Raw genomic sequence first — 19,550 nt, 5'->3', positions numbered from 1 at the left:
GTTTTATCACTCCACATTGACCTCACTATATTTTAAAACATGCCCCTTTACTAATTTAATAAAAGCATGTTACATAAAATTTGTGTTAAAATATTTTTTGTTTAAATTATTTGTTACATTTGTATTAAATTTTGTGTTAAATTGTTAAATTTGTGTTAAAATATTTGTGTTTAAAATATTTTGAGTTAAGTAAAAGGATACCTTATGTCAGAAAAATTGCTATCTTAGATGTCTATTAATTAACTTTTTGTATTATGAAGAGAAACACTTAAACAATCAGAACATGTTGGGATGAGCACTGGGTGTTGTATGGAAACCAATTTGACAATAAATTTCATATATTAAAAAAATAATCATAAAATGCATTATAATTAACATAATAGCATTCTCCAGAAAAACATCTGTATTTTACTGAAGAAGTGATTAATTCAACCCATAGAATTATATATTACATATTTGTTCATACAACATTATCTAGAAGTGCAAATAAAGCTATAGAAAGTTAGACAATTACATATGACAAAGAAATAAGTAGGAAGAAAAAGATTTTCTCATGCAAGATCACTTAAAAGTTACTATTTAGAATAATAAGGTAGTACTAATTTCTTACTCAGATAATTATCTTTTTAAAAAAAATACTTCAGGGGCGCCTGGGTGGCGCAGTCGGTTAAGCGTCCGACTTCAGCCAGGTCACGATCTCGCGGTCCGGGAGTTCGAGCCCCGCGTCAGGCTCTGGGCTGATGGCTCAGAGCCTGGAGCCTGTTTCCAACTCTGTGTCTCCCTCTCTCTCTGCCCCTCCCCCGTTCATGCTCTGTCTCTCTCTGTCCCAAAAATAAATAAATAAACGTTGAAAAAAAATAAAAAAAATACTTCAGAAGCAATATTCTTTTAATTGAATGTGATGAGTATATTACAAATCAAGACACATTTCTCTCTTCCTCTTTAATGTTTAGAAAAGTATTTAAAATTTTTGTCTAAAATAATTCCTTTGGCATACGTTTGTAGACGCCTACGTTTGGTGAAACATCACATATGCAGAGAACAAACACTAGAGAGGGAGAGTCATCATTTGATCTGAACCTTGAAGACTGAAGGGGACACCCCTATAATCAAAGGTAACATATTCCAGGAAGAAGAGGCAACATGTGCCAAGACATCTTATCATGAAAGAACCCATCAAGCTCAAATATGGCTAAAGCCCTGGATTTTTGCTTTGTCAATTAGGAAGTGATAGGAGATGAGTTGGGAAACAAGTTTCTTAAAACCTGACTGGGCATACAATACCTTAGTAAAATAAATAAATAAATAAACTCATAATGTATTTCCAAGTGCCTGTAACAGCACAAGAGAAGAAAAGATTATGTTTTTTTTAATTAGTTAATTGTAATCTAAGCTCATGAATAGAGAAGTGTTTCCAGTTTAACTTTATTTTAATTATATTGCCACACCCATTTTAATTCAACTTTTAAAATAAACATAATTGTGCTTTGGACCTTTTTAGTCATTCTCACATCTCAGAGCCCATTTTAGCCTTTCTTTAATGTGGAAGCTCCCTCCCCCCACCCTTTTTTTTCCCCCCCAAATTTCACAACTAATATACTTCCCCAGGAGTAATGGCCAAAATATGTGATAACTGCTTTGGCACAGGTACCTATGTGTCAGGAGTTACACCAGCCACAATGCTGGAGTATTCTAGAATGTCCTGCTATACCAGACCATCATCCCTTCGTTTGCCTGATTTCAGGGATTCAGAAATCACCAGGGATGAAGCTGAGTAGGTATATAAAGGGGACACATGGGTAACTATGCACCAGCTTTTTATCAAACACTACAGAAATATTTCAATAAATTTACAGCTAATAGAGCCAAAGAGTGTGTACTTGCTCAACATCAGCCCTGATCCAACTAGAAGGAGGCCTCCATTTTCTGGAATCAATCGGGTTAGCTCTTTTATTTTGACTTTGACTCTCACTTACAGAAATCCAATGAGGAAACTGTCATAGTATAATTGGAATTGGAAGAACTGATTTCTAGAAGATATCCAGAGAATATAGTCTTAGCTTTTCCTCATTGGCACCTCTCAGCTCATACCATGTAAGTAGATGTCTTGTCCATCAGACTGAAACCCTGATTCTTGTCTATCATTATCTACTCTACCCGCAAGACCTTTATAATTGCAGCATCTTCCCTATATTCTGATTTATAAAACTTTCAGTTTCTTTCTACTCTCTTTTTCTACAATTTCTTCATTGTATCTACCCTCTCGTTTGTTGGACTCTCTTTTTACCATTATGGGTTAGTGGTAAATATTTAGTACTGCTCACCCAAGGTCTACTGAGTAGAAATTGGATAGAATCCCCTTATAAAAACATCTTTTTCTTGGCTAAATTTGTTCCTTAAATTCAATCCAAATTCACTAAGCTTAGAAGAAAAAATGTATACTCTAAAAAGAATGAACTGATCAGAAGACTATTGACATTGAAAAATATACATTTGGAAAGAAAAAAATAAATGATTACATTTTGGGGAAATGGGCACCTGGCATTTGTTCTATAAGATTTCCTAGATCTCATCACCTAGGTCCAAAAGTCAGATTAATTATTTATGACAGTGTAGGTTGTAATGTCAATAACAAAAATGTTATCTGAGAAATATGATAGGAAACTAAAATACTTCTCACATTTTAGAAAATGGGAGAAAAGCAATTAAAATGAATGTTTGCAAACAAGCATGATCTTCTTTTGTTGACAAGAATAAGACACTTCAGGACCCATTCGATTATTTTTCATGCTTGAGTCATTTTAATGCTAATTATATTTAGTTTGGCTTATGTTTTGTCTCAGTTCCTGCTAGCCTGCAAGAATGACATAGCAATAATTAATGTGGCTTACTCTAACCCTTGTAAATTCAATAAAACTGTATAAATCATTTTCCATTATCCAGCTCGAAGTACAAAGAGTAGATTTGCCAATAATTTTGAAAGCATATTATCAAAAATCTATATAAAAAGAGCTCATAAAGCATGTCAAAACATGATTCTAATCAGAGTGGAGTTTTTATACTACTTTATATTATTTATCAAAGACCTAACCCAGAGTCTAAGTAGTAATAGAAACACATTATTTGTGGAATTCACCAATCTTATATTTTAATCATTCAGTATTGATAATCATAAAAAGAGCTACAATTTATGTATTTATTGAATTCTCACTTTTTACAGGGCACAGTGTTATTTTTAATTTTATTAAATTCCATAATAGTGATATTACAAAAGACTTTTTCAGAAAAAGAAGAGTGAGATTTAAAAAACAGATTGAATACATAACTTGGGTTGACGAGTACAAATATATAAGAACCAAAGTTGGCAATCGCATTATGTCCATTTGACTATAAAAGCTATTCTACTTTCCTCCGTACTATGATGCCTATGATTTCAAAATACTTATTTTAAATTTTATTTTATAATCTCACAACTATTTACTCTTTTGTGTTAATATAAGCTTGGTAATCATGACTATGGCATGATAAACTATCCAACTACTAATGACAGATCTGGTAGGAATTTAGCTTCTCTCAGTAAATAATATATCCTTACATAGGACTATTACTTATATACGTTCTGAGTGGTCTGAAGTGTTATATGGTGAAATAAATGGTCTTGGATTCTATTTAGTTATTTTTTTTTAACATTTATTTTTGAGACAGAGAAAGACAGAGTGTGAATGGGGGATGGTCAGAGAGAGGGAGACACAGAATCTGAAACAGGCTCCAGGCTCTGAGCGGTCAGCACAGGGCCCGACGCGGGGCTCGAACTCATGGACCGCGAGATCATGACTTGAGCCGAAGTCAGACGCTTAACCGACTGAGCCACCCAGGCGCCCCTCTTGGATTCTATTTATATGAGGTATCTAAAGGAGTAAACCCATAGAAACAAAAAGTGGAAAGATTATTGCTAACACCTGGGGAAGGAAGAAAGGAAAAGCTACTCTTCAACCCGTATAAAGGTTCAGTATTATAAGACAAAAAAGTTCAGATCAGTTGTGCAACATTTTGGTTATGAATAACAATATTGTACTCCCACTTGAAAATTTAAGATTGATACATAAAAAAAAATTGAGTTTGTTTCCTTACCCTGTGATTTTTTGGTGTTAATGTCTACCACAAATCCAAGAGAGGAGAGAATATGCCATCCCTGGTGATGTAATCTTTTTCCATAAGATATCTTAAAGTTAGCTGGAACAAACTTTGGGGAATCATTGATCTTGTCCTTGCTTTTCAGAGCATTACCCCAACAATAGGCACAGCTATCATCTGGGAGCTTGTTGGAAATGCATAATCTTAGTGCTCAACCTGATCTACTGAAGCAAATTCTGTATTTTTTTTTTTCATTAAAAAAATGTATTTAAATTCAAGTTAGTTAGCATTGAGTGTAGTATTAGTTTTGGGAATAGAGCCCAGTGATTCATCAGTTATATATAACACCCAGTGCTCATTCCAAGAAGTACCCCTCCTTAATGCTCATCATTCAGTTAGCCCATCCTTCCATGCCCCTTTTTCCAGAAACCTTCACTTTATTCTCTGTATTTAAGAGTCTCTTATGGTTTACCTCCCTCTCTGTTTTTATCTTCTTTTTCCTTCCTTTCTCCTATGTTCATCTGTTGTGTTTCTTAAATTCCACATATGAGTTGAAGCATATGATATTCGTCTTTCTCTGACTTATTTCACTTAGCATAATACATTCTAATTCCACTCACATTGTTGCAAATGGCAAGATTTCATTCTTTTTGATCAACGAGTAGTATTCCAACTTCTTTATCTCTTCATCAGTCAATGGACATTTGGGCTCTTTCCATAATTTGGCTATAGCTGATAGTGCCGCTATAAACATTGGGGTACATGCGTGCCTTCAAATCAGCATTTTTGTATCCTTTGGATAAATACCTAGTAGGGAAATTGCTGGATCTTTTTAATTTCTTGAGAAACCTCCATACTGGATCCAGACTGGCCGCACCAGTTTGCATTCCCACCAATGCTTCAAATTCTACATTTTAGCGATATCCTCGGATGCACATAATTTTGAGAAACAGTGAACCAAGCCGCATCACAAAAGTTGCAGCTAAATCTGGGCTTATTATTTGCTTTGGTACCACATGTTTTTCTTAAAACCGTTAGCTCACCAGTACACACTTGATACCACTTAAGCCTCCACACAAGAGCATTTGATTTAGAAGCATCATAATTCACTGGAGAACAACTGTCACTGGGTTTCTCTTAGAGATATTTTACAAGACTTATAAATAATGAAAAGTAAGCCTGTACTTACATATCTACATTTTTATTTCCCTCTGTCATTCTATTTGGGTTATATTCCAATTAGTATGAACACTTGCAGCTGTTTGAAATTACTTTTATTTTGACCCCAAGAGAAACTTGAGATAACTCAGATATCATGATTCAATTATTAATGCTTAATGGTCAAAGAGAAAATGGAATCTGGAGCTTAGGGTAGGAATAGATAATGCTTATTAAGGGGGTAAGGAAGGGAAGATAAAGTATGGGGCAATTAGTAGGGTACTCATAGGGGCACCTGGGTGGCTCAGTCAGTTAAGTGGTAGGACTCTTGATTTCAGTACAGGACATGATCTCACGTTTTTGTGAGTTCGAGCCTTCCATCAGGCTCTCTGCACTGACTGCGCTCATGGAGCCTGCTTGGAATTCTCCCTCTCTCTCTGCCCCTCTTCATTTGAGCTCTCTCTGTCTCAAAATAAATTAGTAAAATTTAAAAAAAGAGGCTCTCATATTTTAATTCCATTATGGTCCTTAGTTGTTGGTTAACACTTTAGGGAAAAATAATTTATAACACTATATAATTTTAATTTGGTGAAAGATGATAAAATCAAAAGTCTACATACATTACCTGAGATGGGATGATGAAAATACCAAATATTTCTATAAATAAAAATTCCAAACTTTCCATAATATCCTCTTTTATTTCAGATTGTTTACACTGATAGAAACTTTTTCATCAGATGCTCATTTCTAAAATTAAAAATGAATTGGAATTGTTCTGACATTAGTGAAGGTAGATAATTACTTTTGGATTCAGAAAATATGGACTTTTCAGAGGAGGTGGGAATCCAAGAATTAAGAAATCTGACAGCTTTGTTTTATTAATGAAAATACTTTAAAAATACAGTGTTTAATTTACTATTAAACAGTTATTTATAGTAATAACAATTTATAGTAATTACTAATAAACAGTTTATAGTAATAACAATTTATAGTAATTACTAATAAATAGTAATTTATTAGCTTTTGTTTCTATATTCTATAAATTTTTTTCAGATGAGCAGGATTTAAATACCAGGAAGAGCACTTGTAGATATCTAATAATTATTTTTCATATATTTTTTTCAACCTCTTTTTATGTCCTAACAAATAAAAACAGGTACTGAATTAATGAGCTGGCTTTTATGTCTATTTCAGCTGTAAATATATTTCCATCATGGTTTGTCACTGGTTCATAGAATTTGTTTCATTTCATGAAATGGATGATGCAAATTCAAGCATACTCATACTTCAAACATTTTCATTTTTAAGTCCATCTTCAGACAGAACATCAGGCATTGGATCCTTCTCAAATATAAGTGGTTCGAAACTAAGCTACTGATTACCAACCACAGCCTTGCTCCTCCCAGACTTTTTCCTGTAAATGGCAATTCCTCTCTTTGAGAAACTAATGACAAATAATTTATAATTATTGTTGACTCCTCTCTTTTTCTCACACTCCATATCTGAACCACAAGAAGTCTTACTGTAATTGTCTTCAAAATATCTAAGAATGCAACAACCACTCTCCATCTTGCTAGATCAGTACCCTGATCTAATCCATAAGGAGGTCTGAATAATGTCAGTAGCTTTCCCATGGTCTCTCTGCTTGGACATTGGCTCCTACCATCTACACTTAACAGAAGCCTGACTGATCCTGTTAACATTGATAATAGACTCCATCACATCTTGGTTCTAAAGGCTGCAAAGATCAGATTAAGAGATGGTCTTCATAGGGACCAAAGAGGGTGTGCACTATCTATCCTCCTGCTCTACCTTCAGATTAGCTTCCTCCAGACTCCTCTCCTTCATTCCACTGAAGCAAAAATGCCCTTGATATTTTTGAGTATCCCATGAAAGTTCCATTTGAGACTTGTGGGTCCTTATTTCTATAACATTCTGTTCCTAGATATCTGTAAGCCCACACCTTCACTTCATTCAAGCCTTATCAGAGAGGGCTTTCACTAAATAAAATAGAAATCACTAACCCTCAGTAGAAGCAATCCCTAATTTCTTCACCTAGCTTTATTTTTTCATTAAATGTATCATGAATGTATTTATTAACTTAATTTCTGTCTCCCCCACCCAAAATAAATTTTATAAAGGCAGGAACTCAGTCTCTTTATCTCTGCTGTATCATGCTGATCAATATTGATAGACATGTATTATGTTACCAATTAATATCTTTGACTAAATAAATGTTTGTCAAGTGTATACTGAATGATAAAATATGAGATTGGTAATGTGCGCTATTTAAGAGCTTGGGTTTGGAAATTATGTAAAACTCTTTTAAAATGTGGCATTATCATATACTAGTTTTATGATACTGGGTAAGGTATTTAATCTCTTTAAAGTTAATTTTTCCTATCTGTAAAATAAGAACAAATACTTTTGTCTAAAAAAATACATTATTTTGCAGATAAGAGATAATATAGAAGGAGAATTAAGCTCAGTAAATTTTTAAAGTAATGTTAATGATTAGTAGTAGTAATAACTGTTATATGCAAGATCTTGTGAAAAGATTCTCAAGCAATTTCCTTCATATGAATTTTAATTTTTTTCTAAACAATTGTGGTTTTAAAGAATAAAGTTTTAACAATAAAATACAAACTATATATCACTCTAGCTAGTTTTAACTGTTTACAAAACTGCATTAAGTCATCTACTCATTTAATATCATTCATGTCTAGCCCTGTGATAGAGACTGGGGGGGGGGTATAAACATATATCAGTTTCAAGAAGCTATTTTGTAGTACGGATGATAAAGCATGTAGAGAGATAATTATGATATCATGCATAGCAAGACAAAGTGCAGAGCAATGCAACTAGAGTGTATATGATTGTCTCTGGCTGAGAATTTATTCATTCAACAAATATATGAAATGCTACACATTCTCAGCACTGATCTAGGAACACCAGGTGAGCAAGATAACAAAACTTCTGCATTTAGAGGCTTAAATTCTAATGTAGGACCAGGAAGCTTTCCTTTACTGAGCTATTTGTTCAACTGGGAAGTTTTCTTTTACTGAGCTATTCAACACTATTTAGTGATTACTGTATGCAAGGCAGACACTGAGGATAGAAAGGAAAATGAAGATAAATGACACCGATCTAATGGAGAAAGCCACATTTGAATTAATCTTGAAGGTCAAGTAGAGCTGAAGAAAGTAGAGAGGACATTCTAGGGCTGAATGAAGTGTTTCAAAGGGACAGAACAAGAACTAGGTATAGTTTTTCTGGAAAGGAAAGAGTGGAATGTGAGTCATGGCCAAAATTATACCAGGCTAAGCAACAAAGTGTATGTTTTTTGCTTCGTTTATTTGCTTGTTTGGTGATTAAGCATCAGAGGAAAGCAGTGATTAAGTAAAATCTACCTTGGGATAGTATGTATGGAGGGGCTAATGTGAGAAAATACAAAAATAGGAAGACTTGCTTGAAGATTGCTTGAAATAGCTCAGGATAATGTATAATATATAATAAAATCGAAGTGACTTTATAAGATAGAATGAAATACTATAGTTGAAGGTAATTACATATTTATAAAATAAGTCAAGAATTGTCTGACAATGTAAATAATTAATTGTCATTGAAGGTGCCATCTACTCAGACGTAGAAATAAAAAGAAATAGGGAGAGACTTCTCTAAAGTTCCTTTAATATTTTGTTTAAATTGATTAATTTTACAGAAGAACTAAACTTGTTTGTACTTGATCCTGGATTAAGAAATATAACTATGAATCACTTTAAGATTCAAAAGAAACATTCCTTTAGTCAACTTCGATAATAATTTCCAGGAGTATGGAAAAATAAGTCTTAAAGAACTAAAGATGCTGTGATGGGAAAATTTGATATTTTTATTTTATTTTTTAATCTCTTTAAATAGTAAAAGTTGGCCCTGTATATATTACATGAAAGCATACTGCACTGTGAATAAGTCAATTAAGGCAGGGCCTGTGGGTTTTTTACATCATTTCTCATGAAATCTCTCTAGAATATATAACTATTTATGATATGCCCTATTTAACAACACATCAGAGAAGGAATTTGAATTCAGGCCCATCTTTCTGGCACATAGGGCAGTGATACCAGAAAGATGAAGGTTCATGATGACATCATCCATAGAAGTGCTACTTCAGACTCCCTCCCTCAGCTTCAATCAGAAAAATAACACGATTCAGTTGCACTTATGTCTCATTATCTGTGTGCTGCAGGTTGAGAATAATTGTTGAATAAATTAGCATCAGATCAGAGAGCATGAAATTAAGGACACAAATAAAGTGAGTTGCAACATGCTAAATTAAAAACAAGTTGAAGACTTCCTCAGTTGAACATCAAGAGGTACATTTATTAAGGGGAATGCAGTCTGAGTTCACATAGAATATAAGACAGAATTATTTTAAATATTTTCCTTTTGCTTCATGCGTATGTGTAGTTTCAGGGTGGCAACATCAAATAGAACATTCAATTAGGAGACTAGAAATTTCAAATCTGTATTCCCAACCACAGTACTGTTTTTAAGACCAAAATGTACAAAATTTAGGTAGGATCATTTGTTGATAATGACACTTGCTTTTAAAACAAGGTTTTCGGGGCACCTGGGTGGCTCATTCAGTTAAACGACCCACTCTTTTTTTTTTTTTTTTCCAACGTTTATTTATTTTTGGGACAGAGAGAGACAGAGCATGAATGGGGGAGGGGCAGAGAGAGAGGGAGACACAGAATCGGAAACAGGCTCCAGGCTCTGACCCATCAGCCCAGAGCCCAACGCAGGGCTCGAACTCACGGACCGTGAGATCGTGACCTGGCCGAAGTCGGACGCTTAACCGACTGTGCCACCCAGGCGCCCCTAAACGACCCACTCTTGATGTTGGCTCAGGTTATGATCTCATGGTTTGTGGGATCAAGCCCCATGTCGGCCTCTATGCTGACAATGTGGAGCCTGCTTGGATTCTCTGTCCCTCTCCTGCTCTCTCCTTCTCTCTCTCTCGAAATAAATAAATAAAAATTAAAAATGAAAATAAGCACAAATAAAGGTTTCAAGTGCATATAAAGTACATGACAAATTTATTTTTTACATGTTTATTTAGTTTTGAGAAAGAGAGAAAGTGTGAGCAGGGAAGGGGCAGAGATAGAGGGGGACAGAGGATCTGAAGCAGGCTGTATGCTGACAGCAGAGAGCCAGATATAGGACTTGAACTTATAAACCATGAGACCATGACCTAAGCCAAAGTTGGATGATTAACCGACTGAGCCACCCAGACATCCCAGTATATGACAAATTTAGTTGACTTAATATAAAAGATTTAGTTATCTTAGTTTGTCTCAGTCAGGACCCATTCACATTAAACAAGTTCTGTAATAAATCAGGAGTCTATAAAAGTAGGTAGTATTAGTCATAATTATTTTAGGGTATTGTCCACTAGTATCTAATGCATTAACTTAGATTAAAATAAACATACCACTATACCTACATAAACTACTATAATTACCTGCAGATTTTTTCACATGTATACCTAACACAAAAATATATCTGAATTTAATCTGTACAACAATCTTACAAGTTAGGTATGACCTCCCCCTTTTTTTGGTGATATTGAAGCTCAAAGTGTTTAAGTAAGGTGCCCATGGATTCGTTTAGCATTAAGTGTAATAGGCTTACATAAATTTATAGGACATTGTCTTTATCTTTGACAAGCAGACAATTTGTAGGTAAGAGTTAAAAATATATGCAAAACGGAAAAAATTAAATGAAAGATGTGAGTAAGAATTTTGGACATAGGAAGGATCATTATAGACATTTGCAAAAATTTGTACATTGGCACAGTGTTCAAAAGAAGGAGGGATTACTTCATGGTGAAGTGGTGAGGGATTGTCTCATGGATGTGATGAGATTTGAACAGGATTTTGAAGGATCTGAAAAGGTAGTAAATACAACGGTGTAAATTTCAGAGGAAGAAGCAATGTAGGCAGATCAAAATATCAAGCATGTTAAAATGGACTAAAAGACATGGCATATGAAGGAGTTCAGAGCACAGGAACAGATATAATGGGAAAGTGATACCTATATATCTGTTAGTACCCTGCCATGCCTGTCCGAAACTTTATCTATATTAATTCATGTCCCTTTTACATCGCTAGGAGCTATTCTTATCTCTTATCATTGATGAGGAAACTATGGTTCTGAATGTTTAACTTGTGCAAAGTCACATCATTTATGGCAGAACCAAAATTATAATATATGGCTAGATCCATCGTCCATGTTCTTGACCACTATGCAATACTGTCTTCCATAGTAATAATAGCGACCTGGCACTGTTCTAAACATTACATTCATTATCTGAACTCATTCCAGAAGGTAGACTTGCTGTCTAAGAGCTTCACGTTTACCATGGGTAATAAAAATTCATGGCTAGAGTTTATTTGAGGAAGTTAAATTTGGCAGCCGTATTAAGGATGAGATGAAGACATGACATGTATTCAGTATTTGCCTACTATTATTATCATGAATATAATTAATAACTACATTTTATATTAGATAGTATCATTAATGCATAGGAAAATATAATAATCACTTACTATTATAATTCTGGAACCTATAGTATCTGGCACCACATGCTATCACTGATGTCCTTTTAAAGTCCTTTTCCTCAGATAAAATGTGGTCATGTTCAAATTCAGATTTCATTTAATTGTACTGGTGACCATTTTTTTTCCACACTGTATTCTTATTTCAAATATTCCTGCTCATTCATCACTGGGTATAAGTTTTGTAAAATATTTAATTTCTTAGTTACTAAAAAAACATATTTTTCCTTGTTCTCTACCTGTCTTTCTCTTGTCCCTGTCTCTCCTCTCATCTCTCTGTAAGAACCTATTTGTTCTGATAAGAATTAAGGATGCCCTTGCTCCAGTAATACCCTCTTTGGTTACTGTCAAGGGGACAATAACGTATGGGCATGTACTCAAATGGAAGAAGAAACACATCTAAATTTTGAAGAAACCCACATGTCTGCAGGTCATTTTATTCTTCTACTACATTCCTCCATGAGAATTTTTACTGGAAGTGTGTATTTCTTTTGAGACACGGGAAAAAAACAATCTCCTAGCAATACAAGCTGATTCAAAAGTTCAGACAATCAACAACACAATAATGTTACTGTGGTCTGTTTTAGGACTTTTAAAGGGATTCTACATTCTCATCTGTGACCTATTGTGAATATATGATTTGGGAATTCACTCGTTATTTACCAGGTAAATATTTTGAGTTGTTTCTTTTGTCTGCATTGCAAAAAAGTTGTATATTGTTTCTGCTCTGTTTTCCATATTTAAAAATTAAATAAGTGGATATCCAACCCACTTATGTCAATAAGTGATGGAAGTCGATACCCAATCAAATGAAATTACTTAGTAGATTCACAGCATTTATTGAATACATATCACTGCTATGCATATTTGGCACATATAATTTAAAAATTGATTAATAGCAATGGGAAGGGGAACAAATTATTGAAAGCAAGTCTAAAGAATATTCCCTGATAAAATTTCTAGATGATTTAGAAAGTGGTAAGTAGGGTATGAGGGACAAAGGAAGGAATGAGAGCACATAGACATAGCAAAGACTAAATGAATTTAAATAAAATAAAGACCTTCGTTATGTCACTTGAAAATACTTTATTGGATGGCTGAAAAATTACTGGAACTCTTTATACTGGGAAGCTCGCCACATAACCACATTAATGACACACATACACGTTTAAAAGAGATTTGAAACTCTAGATATTTTTTGAGTACAAATTAGATTTTCTTTAAGAAAATAATTAATCTCAAGGAACTTTTCCAGTTGTCTGTGGCTGACTGCTGCTTTCCCTGAAGTTATTAAACCACCTATGGTTATAGTAATCCTATTAAATGTTAAACTTCAATGCCTCAATCAAAACATTGAAGTTAATATTTTATTAGGATAAAAAGGGAAGAGTCAGAAGAAAAAGCAATGTTGATACATTTACGACTCCTTTAATTTGGATACATTTTTCTCTGGCAGTGAATTCATAGTACACGAGTTAATACATATGTTTTGAAAAACTAAACAGAAATTCAGGTTCATTGATGATCAATGACTTTGACAAAACTCTACTAAAATACAGGACAATTAGTATTAATGCCAATGAAATTGTTAATAACATTACTGTGGCTATTTTTCTTTTTATCCTGAAATTAATAATAACCTAATAGAAGAAACCCAGATGTTCATAATACATGCAAACATACACACACACACACACACACACACACACACACACACATAATTTGCTACTGTACTTACTTTTGGTCACAACACCTTCTAAGTGGATGATGTTAGGATGATCAAACTGCCCCATGATACTTGCTTCGCCCAGGAAATCTCGGCGTTGCTTTTCTGTATAGCCTACTTTGAGGGTTTTGATTGCCACAGGTAATTCCCTTTTTCCCGGAAGTTTCAACCGTCCACTACAAACTTCACCAAATTCACCTTGTGATAAAGATTAAAAAAAACCCACAAACTCATTTCAAATCCTTACTCTATGAATGCACTAAAGCCCTATTAAGGTAGAGACAAAACAGAATTGAAATGGGAGTCCAACTTTGTTATCAGGGTTAAGAAGTGGTGCTTTGGGAAAAATCGTCTACAGGTGATCATTAAACACTCTGGGGGTTATTAGCTTCATTCATCTCACCTACAAAAACCTTAATGAAAACATTAGAAAGAAATTAAATGCAACTGATTGAAAATCACTCGCATCTTCCTTCTGTGTCTACACTAGCAGTGCCTTAATTACTGAGAAGGGAAAAGGAGAAAAGTTTATAGCAGGACAAAAAGGGAACAATTTCAAGGAAGAGATGACTCATAAATAGAGTATCTGAGTGCTTAAATTATGTAAATAGTTTTGGGCATTACAGATTATATATGGAATGAAAGAAACAGTAGATGATAAAACACTGTACACTTTATAATGTATATAAATATGTATAAAATATACATACTTTTGCTACTTTACTTACTTATTTATTTATTTATTTATTTATTTAATAAAGAAAACATTTGCTGGTTTAAATATGAGCTCCACAGGGGCGCCTGGGTGGCGCAGTCGGTTAGGCGTCCGACTTCAGCTCAGGTCACGATCTCGCGGTCCGTGAGTTCGAGCCCCGTGCCAGGCTCTGGGCTGATGGCTCAGAGCCTGGAGCCTGTTTCCGATTCTCTGTCTCCCTCTCTCTCTGCCCCTCCCCCATTCATGCTCTGTCTCTCTCTGTCCCAAAATAAATAAACGTTAAAAAAAAAATTTATAAAAAAAAAATATATGAGCTCCACAGAAGGAAGCATTAAAATATGATCAATTACCTACCACTTTGAAAGCAAGTCGATTACAAAAGATTAAAAACATTCTTTGTTAGATCAGGACATTGACATATTACATTCTATAATATAAACACAACTTAAAAGTCCAAGTTAAACACACTGTTGTACCTGCTCCAATAACTCTTTCAATGGTGATGCATGAAGCTTCTATCTCCTTGGCAAATTCATGGACAGCTTGATTGGGATCCTCATAGGTGTGTGGATCAATATAAGTTCTTACTCCTGGCAGTTTAACTGGAAACATAAATGTGCATTAAAATATAAGTGCTTGTGATGGATGAATGGAATCACAAACATTATTAACATGCACCTCTGGCTTAAATTCTTAACTCCTAGAAATGGCCAAGCTGTAAGGACAGCCCCTCTCCTGAGTTATAGGAGTCATTTGTACAGCTATGTCACTTACATAATTTTAAGAAATCTGGATTGTTGGCCTGTGCAAGAAATGCATATATGACAACATACTTGAAAAGGCACATCACTGATGTTGAGAGTCAGTGCCTGAGGCAAACTAAGATAATTTTGTTTACTAAACTTGGCAATGAAATGTTAGTGAGTTATTTGTTGCTTTGTTATTCTATTTCACTTAAAATGCCTTCATAGAGGGGCACCTGTGTGGCTCAGTCAGTTGAGCTTCTGACTTCCGCTCAGGTCATGATATCACGGTGTGTGGGTTCAAGCCCCGCGTCGGGCTCTGTGCTGACAGCTAGGAGCCTGGAGCCTGCTTCAGATTCTGTGTCTCCCTCTCTCTCTGCCCCTCCCCTGCTCACACTCTGTGTCTCTCTCTATATCTCTCTCTCTCTCAAATAAATATTTTTAAAAAATTTAAAAAAAAATAAAATGCCATCACAGATGGTTACTTTTGGTTTCACAAAAAATAATTTAAAATAATTTTTCTGGAGCTTTGGTCCAGTAAGACTGACACAGAACTAAAAGAAAAGTTCAACTTGTCATACCTCTGTTACTGCATGACTTTATACAAGACTCTAATGTTCTATGAGCTTCAGTTTTATCACATTTAAAGACTACCAATTTCACAGGGTCTTTTTTTTTTTTTGAGGATAAATACCATTAAATAAGATGGGAACTATGATAATAGACTCAATATTTTGCAGCATGAATTATGGCTTTAATGGCTTTGATTTTTATAGTCACAGGAGAGTGACAAAAACACAAGAAATTCTTCTTGTAATTTACTTAACAAATCAACTAACACTGTACTATTTATTAAAAATGCACATATTAAAATACCATTAATTAGAACTCATTTAGGCTAATTTATAATGCATGTTATAAAAACTTGATTTTCTGCGTTTTTAAAAAGGATAGTCTTTTTCAAATCATCAAATGACGGTTGTTGCTACCGGATCTGCTCAGGGAAATTCTTGCTATCATGCTAGAGGAAGAAAAAAAAATACTGAGAAATTTTATTCATTTAATCTGATGGTGTTATTGAACCATAGATTTTTACTGAATGTGTTGCAAGAAATTAGAATCGACCTGGAAATTTGGTTTGAAATATAACAGCTTTTTATATTGATTGAAAAATTTTTTAAGTAATTATAATGAAGGTATGCTTTAAAAAATCTAAAAAACCATCCAGCTGTTGTCTAGGGTCAACCAGCAGTGCCCCCAAGCCCATATGCTTGACGGAATGTAACATAACACATTGTTTTAAACAAAATATTTTGGTCAGTTATTACATCTCCTTGTCTGAAAATGAACTAAAATAACAATAAAATCTCTTCTATTTTGTTTCCTTTTGATTTTTCACAATTTGCTTACTGTGCCCATTATGAAAATGCATCTTTTCCTCTTCTGGATCTTGCTTTGCTTTGCTGTAACCACACCGCCTGGAACAGAGTAAGCTACAATTAGCTACATCTCCAAATGTTGATCACGTGAAGCCCAGAAGCATGAAACGCAATTGAAATGAGTGCAGCCCTGACTGATTTTCACACCAGCAGCGTGTAAAAACACCAGTCCTTCTTTTGGATGAGTCATATTTCCCAAACCAGCGTCTCTCACTCTTGCCCAGATTTCACGGAGAAGTCTGAAGCCATCCAGACCCATTTAAAACAAACAAACAAACAACACCCCCAAAACCCTTCTCTTCACCATACACCATACACCAGACATGTTTCTGTTCTTTTTCATTCTTAAATTTTTTTTGTCACCTCAGAAGACTTTTTACAGAATGAATTGCCCAAAATAGTTTCTATTGAATTAGTATCTTACTCTATCATTTTTTTTTCTCTTGTATTGGAGTTTTGAAGTAAAGTTGCTCTTCTCCACTCAGTCCACTTAGATCACTACCAAATTTACCATAATCTGCAACTTCTCTCAATTCAGCCCCACTTCCCAAATTTTATTCTCTCCTGTTTTACTCAACTACTTACTAATTTACCAGTCTTTGAAACCTGCTCTTGTTGCTGAAAAAAAAATCTGTGTTTGGAGGTTCACTAATGAGAGTCACCTCATGACTTTATCTTAGTTTTTAATTATTCATGATGGACTGAAATCTCTACTCCTTTTGCGATGCTTCTTACTTCTCTCTTCTACCATCAACCATTCATTTCCATCCATTTAATTAATACCTCTATTCTGATTTAATTCTTTTGAAAGTTACACTCTTGTCCCTCATAGATTTATTTTACAGGAGTATTCCACTGGCATACAGACTCAATAGGTCTGAAAAACAAATCAGTATATTTCTCTTTACTTTCAATCTTGATCCATTGCCTGCTTTTCCTGTTACTAACATTGGCAAGGCCTTGGCCCCTTTAAGAACAAAGCCATATTCTCCTGTACTTCACAACAAATTAGTTGCCAAATCCCAAGCATTGTATAACGTCAAAGTCTTACAATTCATCTCTTCTTTTTCATTAGGTCTACTGCTTCTTCAATTAAGGCTTTGTTATTTTTCTTTTGGATTGCAGTAAGTGCCTCTAAACAGATGCCCCTGCATTCTGTAACTGTTGTCCTAAATTCTACAAGACATGGCTGTAGCCAGATTACTGTAAACAAGGTACCTTTCTGTGTTGTTAGCTGTCTCCTGCAAAATCTTCCATAAAATAATAAGGTGTGGATTCCTAAATATAGCCCTCATACATATTTCCTACACTTTCTCTGTTATCTTCAAGTATACTGAACTATCTTCAGGTCTTCAAGATATTTCCCCATGTTTCCATAATGTGCATATGCTGGTTCCTACACCTAGGATGCTGTTTGTAACAATTTTCAGTTATCAAAGTCTAGTTCAATTTTTGCCTCCTTCATGCTTTTGTTTCTGATACCCCAACATAATGCCCTATTTCCCAATAGCTTTCTGAACCCAAGAGCTTTCTGTACCCCTCTCACATTGTGATTCCCATTTCAATGCAACATAATCATTTCAATATGTTTTCTGGGTCTCTTACTCATTGTCAGTTTCTTGAACGGCAGAAACTAGCATTTACCTATAAATTTCTGCAGTGACCCAGTGTCTGTCTCAGAGTTGGCACCAAAAATATTTGTCACATTGATGAATGGATACATGAATGAATGAATGATATTTTGATTGCATCTACACAATGACAAGTGTTTGGAGAAGAAATATGCTGATGAATACTAAATTGATGTGGTACATGATTAACCATACAACATTAAAACAAGTGACAAAAATGAAAATATTTAAATTACTTTTAGTGAAATTCTAAGGAAGTGAATTTATTCTTCATAAGCTCCATAACAAAATTGAATTTATTAAAAACAAAATTTCCATTTATTTCTACATAAAAAATATACAGCCAAAATGGCAGACTGACAAAATATTTTCATTACAAAGTTGGTTGAAAACTACTATGTGATGTAAATGAAGTGTTCAATCAACACATACAAACGAGGACTCTTCCTTGTTTATATATTCCACGTTATTTCTTAAATATGTCTCTATTTCGATGGAAAAATAAAACCTATTTTATTCTATATCATTTCCTAGTACATAATTACATATGTATTTTACAAAGTAGATAACACAACCCATCTTTGTGTCATTTTTGAAAGAAAAATACAATTATTTTTGTTTTATCATGTTGAAGAACTGGCAATTTACTAATAAAATACAGCTAGTGAAATCTGAAGAAATCTGAAGTAATAACTTAATAGATATGCTGTTCTCAGGTGAGGAAAAATACACAATGGGGATCTGGTGGCTTTTCAAATTTTACTCATAACACTTAGATAGCTGCATTAGTCATCCAAGAGTCCTTAAGACATCTTGAATCAACTTACTGCAGTGAAATGGAGAGAAAAAAAATACATAAAATCATACTAAAATTACATTTTGTGTGAAATTTATTTTAATGCATTGTTCATAATTTTTCTAGATACTGTGTTATTCTTTCAATCTTTAATTCATGTGTCTCTAGAGAGAAGTTACTGTTACTTTTGAAAATCAATGTTCTAACTAAAATTGTGTAAAATCATCCCGAGATTTATGTTATTTAAATAATACTGACAAAAAAAACTTTGTTAGAAGAATTCTAAAGAGACCTGAAAAGTATACGAGTTGTTTCAGTTTACTTTAGAAAACAAACATCCAGTCTACCTTCTACTCTCCTACCTTCAAAAGAAAAAAAAAGAAAAGAAAAGAGCTTTCAAACCTGTATCGTCAAATAGTCTTTATCATTAAATAAGCCTCATGGATGTTTAAATTGCATGCAGGTTCCTCATATGAAAATGGAAATAAAACCTTGGATCTCATCTAAAAAGGGATTTGGGAATACCTTGGTGAGGACTGGTTAACATTTTAATACCTAGGGTGAGAGTCAGGAGGGCAATAGAAAGGA

The 19,550-nt window shown here is 34.2% G+C and overlaps 1 protein-coding gene across 6 annotated transcripts in view; it reads right to left on the bottom strand.

The window, feature by feature from the left end:
• The window catches only part of EPHA5 (EPH receptor A5), a 338,890-nt gene that overhangs the window by 28,343 nt on the left and 290,997 nt on the right, over window positions 1–19,550 (bottom strand). For all 6 annotated transcript variants that reach the window (XM_040482250.1, XM_040482225.1, XM_040482240.1 and 3 more), the window contains 3 exons: window positions 16,507–16,574; window positions 14,830–14,955; window positions 13,651–13,836 (listed from right to left, as the gene is read on the bottom strand). In XM_040482250.1, the coding sequence (XP_040338184.1) occupies window positions 13,651–13,836; window positions 14,830–14,955; window positions 16,507–16,574 (380 nt within the window). The remainder of the gene's footprint in view (window positions 1–13,650; window positions 13,837–14,829; window positions 14,956–16,506; window positions 16,575–19,550) is intronic.

This window comes from Herpailurus yagouaroundi, unplaced genomic scaffold (assembly GCF_014898765.1).
Source record: "Herpailurus yagouaroundi ecotype Mexico unplaced genomic scaffold, PumYag 28, whole genome shotgun sequence".
NCBI lineage: Eukaryota > Metazoa > Chordata > Mammalia > Carnivora > Felidae > Herpailurus > Herpailurus yagouaroundi.
Note: the sequence above shows the minus strand (reverse complement) of the source record. Positions and strands in the feature narration are given on the sequence as shown.